The following is a 9,540-nucleotide window of genomic DNA, read 5'->3' as shown; positions in this document are numbered from 1 at the left end:
AGCAGAGATAAGTCAGCTTGATTCACCCACAGGTATTCAAGGGCTCACTCCCGAGGGGCACCCTGTAACTCTAGGAGGGATTTTGCCTACTTATCTGCCCCCGAGCACAAGTCCAATGACCATAGACGAGGAACTAGATCCAAAGAGACAGTCCACTGTGAATGATGGCAAATGCTCTAAAATAGGTTTCAGTTTTCAAATACGAATTGTGACACGTCAGTGGACTGTGAAATCAGTGTAGTGGGTCATGACCAGCATTTGTATCTGAAACAAAGAGAATATATTCAGATAGAAAGAAAAACATTATGGCCGTCATCGAGATACATTTGGCTCTTTGAAACTGGATTCACTGCGTGCGTGCGTGTTTGTGTATTAAATGTATGTCACTGTGGTTCAAGGCCAGGGACGCGTGAAAGCTGTGTTCCAAGAGAGATGTGAAGCTGTAGAGGGGGAACTTCGAGGGGAAAAAGGAAAGGATTGCTTCCGAGCTAGAATGCTGGGGAGGGCATTTGTCCAGGGGCTAAGAGCAGGGAGGGGTTTGTCCCAGCGGTGAGTAAGAGCAGGGAGGGTGCTTCAAAGGCGAGGTCGGCCCCAAGCTGGGGCTGCCAGCCCATGAGTGCAGGCCTCGCTGCCTGCACAGTGCCTCACGGTGGTCAGAAAAGTTAGGCCGGGGCCTGGGTGTCGAGGGTCTTGAATGTCATGCGGAGAAAGCTGGACTCGATTCTCAAGAGCAGTAAGGGCTGTTGATAGCCTTTTGGTGGGACTCAACTTGGTCCAGAGAGTGAGGAGAAGCAGGGAGGTAGCGGAGGAAGCTGTTTCATTGCTTGTGCAAGTGAGGGGGTTAGAGGGCAGAGGGGGGCAGCAGGGGTGGATTCCAGAAATGGGGAAGGAGGAGACAGCAGTTGTGCAACTTGGGGCCCCGGGGCATTGGCGCAGGGGACGGGAGAGGTCTCCGATTTGCAGCGTCTCCATCCTGACACGTCTGCAGGCCCGTCCCATGGTCAGTGGGACCATGAGACGTCATGCTTGGGAAATGAGTATTCTGAGGCCCCGTCCTCAGAGAACCCCACCCTGAGGGTCAGAGAGACCAGACTCTACCACCTGGACCGCTCAGAGCTGGTTGTGAGGCCAGGGTTGGAGTGTGGGGCTCAGTCAGGTCTAAGGGATGCTCAGGAGAGAGGGGAGAAAACCATGGCAAGGGAGCAATCAAGGATGCCTTCCTTGACGAAGGGGCTAGTGCCAAAGTTCAGGCATGCAATGTAACAGTCAACAAATGCATGGCCAAAAGTATATCCTTTTTGCCTTTCGAACCACAGTGGGGATCAGAGTCTGTCTCCCCTTACATAGACCTGTTCAGAGGGTCTCTAAACCCCCCATTACGAAGGGGTCATTCATTTCACAAAAGGACTCACCCGCCCCCTAAGATACCTTTACTTTTTTAGGCCAGTGACCTCTCTGACCCCCACATGTTCAGGGGGCCTCCCTTTCAGGAGCATGAAGGTCGGTGAGGATAGATGGTCCCAAGCATCAAATTCTCAAAGCCCACCTTGGGAACGGGTGCCAGAGGCAGGGTTGAGGGGCAGATCATCTCTCCATGGGGCTCTGCCTCCGCTCCAGACCAGACCAGTCCCCTGACTGACTCATGATGTGTGGGACATGGACCCTGCCCGAGATGGGCCTCAGGCTGCCTGGGAGGCAGGAATAGGCCAGTAACAACCCTGAGTTTGAAAAATCGATGAGCTTCAAGCACCAAATTATAAAACAATTAAGCTAATAGAATCTCCCTCATTGTTTCTGCTCTTCGGCAAGTGCTCCTTAATAATTCTATTGCTTTTAACTCACTGTCGGCACAACGGAAGTGGATTTTTAAGTAACTTAATTATTTCAGAGCTCACTGCTTCCAAAAACAATCCACGGTCCCCCCTCCAGCTCTGTGACTCTGTGCCCAGTGAGCTATTTATTTTAATTAGTTTGCTATTGTAGATATGAGAGGCCAAAAAGGAAAATTCACAAACAACTGCCCATTAGCGCCGGAGCAGAACTCTGGTACAAATCACCCCAAACAATGGATCATTCAGAATTTGTAATCAAGTGGGGGAGGCATTACATGCTAATGATGCCAAGCAGAACTCAGGTGGGCAAGCGGGCTTTGGGCAGTCTCGGGTGGGAGAGCTTCCTGTTGGTTGGAGGTTGAGGGTGGGCTGCCTGGAGGGGGTGGTTTAGGAACTAGACCTTGAGTCAGAGCCAGGCTTGAGAGAGAGGCGAATTTTTTCACCTTCATCTATTCCCCTTTGACAAATCTGCATATTTGTACCATACGGGTGCTCAGGAATGTCTTCTCACACATCACGTTCAAGTGCATACACAGGCTGGTTCTCAAACACTTGGCGAAATCACACGTGGTCTTCCAGGCCACCAGCTCAAGGACAGCAGCACAGCCCCTCTGTACCCAAATCCCCTTATTCCTCATTAACACTACTCAGTAGCCTAAAGGTTGAAAACAGAAGCCAGACTTTCTAGGCTTGAGTCCTCTTGGCCTCCTTGTGTCCTTGACAAGTAGCTAACTCTCCTTGTCCTCAGATCCCTCCTCTGTAAAACAGGTTAATTATAGTTCCTACTCCATAGGTTGTCGTGAGCCTTGAATGGCCACCAGTAGTGTAAAATAGCAAGAGGAGGCAGAGGATGGGGTAAGCTGACCTGTGTACGTGGTCGCTGTCGTGGAAGTGCAAGTGTGGCCTTCCATTGACAAGAAATGTGGCTCCCACACATGGAGAGTGATGAGATAAGGACAAACATTGTTGGCTTGCCGAAAGCAGCGACTTCAGCTATTAGCAGGTTCTCATCCTTGGGTTCAGTTTTGAAGCAAAGGAACAAAACAAAAGCAGTGCACAAGATCTAGTGAAAGATTGGGTCTAGCGTGGGCTTCAGGGTCGGTGCGGTGTGGTGGTAACGCCCCACTCTGTGGGGCTGACTCCCAGGGGGAGGTGTCAGGTCCACAGCAGAGAACTCCCTGGTGCTCTGGGAGCGTGTGTGATCTGGGACTGCCTGAGGCTAGGAGTCCACAGTGGGATGAAGACCCTGTTGAGAGTCTCTCTCTCGGGAGAAAGAAGAAAGGTATGTTCACTTTCCAGAGAGAGAGAGAAAGTGAGAAATCACCCCCCGGGGGATGGCCATGCTGTAATCCCTTCTCCTTCATTTTCCTCTCAGAATTTAAGACATGCACACATTTGCACCAGGCATGTTTTTCAAGCCACCAGGTCTGAGACTCAAACCATGCTGTAGCCCATGTGGGATCCAGTGCCTTCACCTCCACGCTACCTGACTGGCCCAGGAAATAGATTGTAAAATGGGTTTTAGCGTGTCTTTTAGCTACTGTGTAAGATTTCGTGTAGATGACTTTCACAGAAACTTCTAGAGACAGGCTGTGTTTCCTGGCCCAGGGGAGCTGAGGAGCACAGACTTTACTCTGTGAGCACCAGGGGTCCAGGGGAGGTCCTTGAGGAGAGGAGTGACCTGTCTCTTGGTGGGTGGCATCTTTCGTAGGGAACGCCTACCGAGAATGCTTGGAGAATGGGACCTGGGCATCGAGGATCAACTACTCCCAGTGTGAGCCCATTTTGGATGACAAGGTGAGTGGCCCCCACTGTCCTGACCCCGGTCCTCATGCAGATTTTAGACTCAGGTTGAGAGCAGAGGATCCCAGGTGTAGCAGAACCAATCTTTGTGTCGCCTAGCCTTTCTTTCGTTGTGGGGGGTAGGGGGTTGTCATAGGGCATGTGTGCTCACTGGAGAGAGACAGAGAGAAGGAAAGTGAGAAAGTGAGAAAACCAGAAAAGCCCAGGATAGCTGGCCACACTGCAGTACCTTCTCCTCCATTCTCCTCTTGGGACCAGTCACTCCTTTTAGCACCTCTTACTTCTGCCCCAGTGTCCTGCCCTGTGTCCAGTGACACGTGTCGGGTAGAGAAGGAGGACATGGAGTCCTACCCTTAGGCGAGCTTGGGCTGGAGGAGGACATAGCCCAAGCGTCATATGATCAGAAAGGGGAATGACCATGTTACAGCTAGTAATCTGGGAATGAACACCTTCCTCCTTCTCTGGGCCTCAGTTTCCCCGTGTGGCATTCTAGCTCTGCAGCTCCACATGGGAACAAGTGCAACCCACAAGAGCAGACCCCACGGGAAGCTGGACCCTGCTCAGACCCCTCCAGCTCTCCTCTTTGGCGCATAGCTCATTCCTAACCCAAAATGATGTGGCCTGGCTCAAGCCTCCTCTTCACTAGTCCTCAGCTAAATCCCGAGTTCAGAGGGAAAAGCAGTTGTCTACCCTGAGAAAGTGATTCTGCAAAATATGAGCTAAGGGGTTCTGCAGCCAGAGCCACCGAAGGGCAGTCAGGACAGTCAGAAAGTTTGCAGAGAAGGAGGCTCCCTCCAGCGCTCCGCTCTGACCCCTCCATTCTTACAGCCCCGCCAGCAGTGGCAAAGTGAATGTGGGTGGTGGGTGAGGGTGGGCGAGGGTGGGCGAGGGTGGGCCCCACCCCACCCTTGCAGGACGGAGCATGTCATCGCCAACTCTGTTTAGAATTGTGAGGACACAATGAGGATGAAAATCAGCCGGCTGTCATTCAGTGTGAATAGTATGCATACGTTCTCTGCAGACAGGGCCCCTCCTCGTTGCTGTACCAGGGTAGGTCTATCTCCATGCACTCCCAGACCTTCCAGAAGCTTCTGCCTCTGGGGCAGGAGGACAGGTTGGCCCAGTGGCAAAGTGAATGTGGGTGGTGGGTGAGGGTGGGCGAGGGTGGGCCCCACCCCACCCTTGCAGGACGGAGCATGTCATCGCCAACTCTGTTTAGAATTGTGAGGACACAATGAGGATGAAAATCAGCCGGCTGTCATTCAGTGTGAATAGTATGCATACGTTCTCTGCAGACAGGGCCCCTCCTCGTTGCTGTACCAGGGTAGGTCTATCTCCATGCACTCCCAGACCTTCCAGAAGCTTCTGCCTCTGGGGCAGGAGGACAGGTTGGCCCCATTGTTTAGATGTCAAAACTGAGACCTAGAGTAGAAGTCAGTTCTCCCTCGGGCGTTCAGCCAGCTGGGATCCGAGCTGAGAGAAACCCAGATGTAGCACTGTAGTCTAAAACTTTTTTGAAAGTCCATATAGCTTTGGTATATCTCAGGATCAACCGTGACCACATGTGCCCCCAAGAATGCAAGTGAGAAGCCCAACCACCCTGTCTTTAATACCAGGAGCACCTGGACCCACAGGTGTGAGCGCGAGGACCCAGGCATGGCGGTCACACTGGAACCACTTCTGCCCCCAGGGTCAGAACACAGAGTCATGGCTGGGGTGCCTGGGCCTCTGTCTGCTGTGCCTATCTGTCTGTCTGTCTGTCCAACAGAGGAAGTACGACCTGCACTACCGCATAGCCCTTGTTGTCAACTACCTGGGCCACTGCGTTTCCATGGCAGCCTTGGTGGCTGCCTTCTTGCTTTTCTTGGCCCTGCGGTGAGTCTGCCCTCCCGCCCTGCTTTCTCCTCACCCCTCCTCCCATAGCACCCCTGCCCCTCTCCCAGAGCTTCTCACCCCCACATGCGGCTGAGAACCAGAGGACAAAGAGGGTTAACCGGGTGCCAGGCACTGACCACAGGCATGTGGCATGTGGGGTGCCAAGGGAGGGCTGGGCTCCGAGAGGTGGGAATTTGGCTCCTGGTGCAGCCCAGTCCTTACACAAGGCCTCAGGAGGAGCCTAGTCCCAGGGGGAGCCCAGTCCCAGCTGACCCTTGACCCCAGCTGACTGCTGACCGGGGCTTCCCATAGGAGCATCCGCTGTCTGCGGAACGTGATTCACTGGAACCTCATCACCACCTTTATCCTGCGAAATGTCACGTGGTTCCTGCTGCAGCTCATCGACCACGAAGTACACGAGAGCAACGAGGTCATTGCAGGGGACACTCGGGGCTGGGCCCGGGGGCCGTGGGCTCTGGGGCTTGCCCGCCTCTCTGTCCAACACAGGTGCAAAAGCAGACCTGAGCTCACCTCCCTCCAGTCATCGTCCCACCAGAGCCAGCCGGCAGGGGCGGCAGGCTGCCAGGCCGGATCTTGGGAGCCATGCAAAGCTGACGCTGGTCTGGTGTGTCCTACTCCACCCCCAACTTGCACATTCAGATTCTACCAAAGACTCCTTGGTGGAAAGGGGTTGGAACTAAAGTCTGTTGGTCTTTGGTTCATTTAATCCCAACATGAGACCGGGAGGGATGATTTTCCTATAGACAAGGAAACACTCAGAGAGGTGCGGCGACTCGCGGGTCGTGCGCTGTACTGAGGCCCCTCCGTCACGGGCCATCCTGCATGCTCGCTGTGCTCCCTGGATCTGTGTCACTGCACCCAGGTCATTGCAGACTGTATCAGAGCCCTGTGGCACACCATCAGAGACTTCCCACTTCATGTTCATGGCCACCCTGTGTCTGTGCCCGGTTTGACCTGATTGGTCCCACCGTGAGCTGCACTGTGGGGCCGTCCAGCTCCTGCATTGCCTTGAACTACTAAGACACATTTAACTTGGACAAAAAGCAGGGTTAGGAGCAGGGGCTCTTGAGCTTCCCATTCACCAAGACTTTCTCAGAACCAAGGAGACAGACAGCTGCCGGGAGCCCCAGATCAGGGATGGGACTGGAGGAAAGCCCACAGCAGCCAGCAGCCCCGCCTGGGTGGGTGGTGGAGACAGGGCTGTCCACAGGCTGAGAGCCCCAGCATCCACTCTGAGAGCCGCCCCTCCATTCCCCACATCCCAACCTCGGCTCTGAGAGGCCCTAGGGGCGAACCCATAGGAAAGAGGTCAGAGGAGGCCTATTGAGAAGAACGTGGCTTGGAGGCCCTGCATGGTCCACTTTGTCCTCTCCCGTCATCCCACACAAGGTGTGCAGGAGGGTGGCCTTGTTCAAATGGACAGTGACAAGTCCCCCCCCCCTGCTGGGAAGGCCGATACAGCAACCACAGCCACGGCACCACACGCAGGTCATGGCACCTGCCCTGTAAGCGTCTGCAAGGTGGCGTTCATTTCAGGGAGGTTTGGAGTGGCGAGGCAACTAGCCAGAGTCTCCCCCAGAGCCCGGGGGGACAGGGTCACAGCTAGGCCAGAACTGCCTGAGCCCAGTCTGGAAAACCACCTGCTTTCCACCCTCACATACCTTTGACTCACTACACTCGCCTTGTTTTGTTTTTTTTTTTCCATTTTTCTAGATGAAATTTTATATTTCATCACTAAATGTTAATTAGTCTGACTTGCTTTGGTTGAAGGCAGCAAAAAAAAAAAAAAAAGTGAAAAAGCCAATAGGTGGTGAGGTAGTTAAGGTGCTGGACTCCCACATGGCCAACCACAATTTGAGTCCCGGACCTGGCAGCTTGAAAATCACACCAGATGTGTGTGCATGCCCCAAATCCCACCCCCTTGGGGGTGATTTTTTCACTTTCCCTCGGTCTCTCTCTGACGAGCACACGCACCCAATGGCAAAAGTCTAAGAAAATAAAGTAACAGTGAAAACACGGCACTGTGGTTGACTTCCCAGCCCCTGCCTGTAGAAAGCTCAGTGACAGACTGGCTGTTTCTCCACTGAAAAAAGAAATAGGGTGGTGTGTGGCAGCTGGACTCCACATGGACAATGGTGTGGTTCGAGTCTCAGGCCCGGCTGTTTGAAAAATTGCATCAGCATCATGCCCAGAATCCCAAGAGAATGGAGAAGGGATTGCGGCATGGCCATGTGACCATCCTCCCTGAGGGCTGCTTTCTCTCTCTCTCTCTTTCTCTCTCTCTGTCTCTCTTTGACAAGCACACTCACCCTCTAGCAAAAATTGTTTTAAAAAGAAAGTTGTAGAGAAGCTAAAACCACACTGACCAATAGGGAGTGGCCCATTAATATGATCTGAACGAGGGGAGGAGCAGTGGTGGAGGATGAACCCTCTCCAAGTGAGACCAGTGGTTTTGACGCTGTGGCCATGAGTCTCTGGGAAGCCCTAGGCCTCCCTGCCCTACAGGGATGAGGTCGGCCTGGCCCAGGCCCCCACAGCCCCGCCAGCCCCTGATGGTCCTGTCCCCACACAGGTCTGGTGCCGCTGCATCACCACCATCTTTAACTATTTCGTGGTGACCAACTTCTTCTGGATGTTCGTGGAGGGCTGCTACCTGCACACGGCCATCGTCATGACCTACTCCACTGAGCGCCTACGCAAGTGGCTCTTCATCTTCATCGGCTGGTGTGAGGGTCCCAGGGGAACAGGGCCCAGTGTGTGTGCGTAGGGGAAAGGGGGTAGGCTTCTGACAAGACCATCTTCCTTCCTCTTGGTACAAGGCTCAGCCCACAGCCCTTGCTCCTGGCTGGGGAGGGAGAGGCACGGAATCCCTCCATTCCTCCAACAGCCCTCCTCCGCTGTCCAGGGTGATGGCCAGCCCAAAGACTTATGTTTCTGGCCTTGAAAGAGAAACTGGGACTGGCTCTTCTCTGTCACCAAGTTTCAGAAAATCATGCCATCCCCTAAGAGAACCGGGGGTTGGGAATAAGGAAGTTGGGGGCAGGGGTGCAGAGACAGGCAGCCCTGAGGCCCACAGCTGGAAGAGTAGAAGCACGATCCCAGGACTGTGGTCCCCTTGTCTTGTATTCTACAAGAGGATCCCTGTCCATCTGTCCACTGCAGCCCATGTCTGTCCTTTCAGGCGTCCCCTGCCCCATCATCATCGCCTGGGCCATTGGCAAACTCTACTATGAGAATAAACAGTAAGTGGGACAGGCCAGCCACGGGGGTTGTGGGGTGGGGGTATTTAGGACAGGTCAGCCTTGGGCTCTGGCCAAGCCAGGACACAGGAGTCGTGGCCATGCCTAGACAGAGTCACAGTGCTGTTGCCTTTAAATTGAAAGCAATGTCCCTGCACCCAGTGGTAGTCACTAATTAGGTGTGAAGACAGCTTTGTTGGGTTCAGCCAGGAACTGAGGCTCCTCTAGCACCCCACATTCCTGACCTCTCTGGCCTTTGAAGGGTTGGATGTGGCAGGTCTGGCCTAGGGTGTCTGGAAGGAGCCCAGGTTTCAGGGCTTGTGTCCATGAGCATTCAATTGAGTCGGGTCAGGGCTCATTTTTCTCACGTCACAGTCTTTGCCTGGGCGTAGCAGCGACCACGGGAGCCCTCCCTGTCCCAGAGATTCCGACAGACTGTGCCACGGCCCAGCCAAGGAGAGCCAGGAAGAAGGGACTGGGGGACAGTGGTCTCTGCAGGCACATCTCCAAGGGGTCTCAGAGGCTGGAGAGAGCAGGCGGGATTCAGTGGGGGGGATCCTAGCAGCCTAAGGCTAGGAAGAGCTCCAGTGGGTAAAAGCCGCCCAAGAGTAAGAGGGTTGCCTTGGTAGGCAGCGAGCCTCCTGTCAGAGTGGGTGTTCAGGCTGAGCCCGGAACTCTGGGAGCAGGGGAGAGCTCTGTCTGAGACAGGTGAGCACTGAATGGCCTCGTAGGTTCCAGAGGACAGTTTTCCCAACATTGATAGTCTTTCC

At 54.1% G+C, this 9,540-nt stretch overlaps 1 protein-coding gene across 4 annotated transcripts in view; it reads left to right on the top strand.

Annotated features, from left to right (window-relative positions):
- CRHR2 (corticotropin releasing hormone receptor 2) overlaps positions 1-9,540 on the top strand; it is a 61,772-nt gene that overhangs the window by 42,414 nt on the left and 9,818 nt on the right. For 2 of the 4 annotated variants that reach the window (XM_006146231.3, XM_006146233.3), the window contains 5 exons: positions 3,544-3,629; positions 5,404-5,510; positions 5,823-5,940; positions 8,104-8,257; positions 8,713-8,773. In XM_006146231.3, the coding sequence (XP_006146293.1) occupies positions 3,544-3,629; positions 5,404-5,510; positions 5,823-5,940; positions 8,104-8,257; positions 8,713-8,773 (526 nt within the window). Of the gene's footprint in view, positions 1-3,543; positions 3,630-4,908; positions 4,960-5,020; positions 5,270-5,403; positions 5,511-5,822; positions 5,941-8,103; positions 8,258-8,712; positions 8,774-9,540 lie in introns of those variants that run through there. The other 2 variants (XM_006146234.3, XM_006146235.3) reach the window with 2 other exon arrangements.

Source organism: Tupaia chinensis, unplaced genomic scaffold (assembly GCF_000334495.1).
Source record: "Tupaia chinensis unplaced genomic scaffold, TupChi_1.0 Scaffold000170_1, whole genome shotgun sequence".
NCBI classification, from domain to species: Eukaryota; Metazoa; Chordata; class Mammalia; order Scandentia; family Tupaiidae; genus Tupaia; species Tupaia belangeri.
Note: the sequence above shows the minus strand (reverse complement) of the source record. Positions and strands in the feature narration are given on the sequence as shown.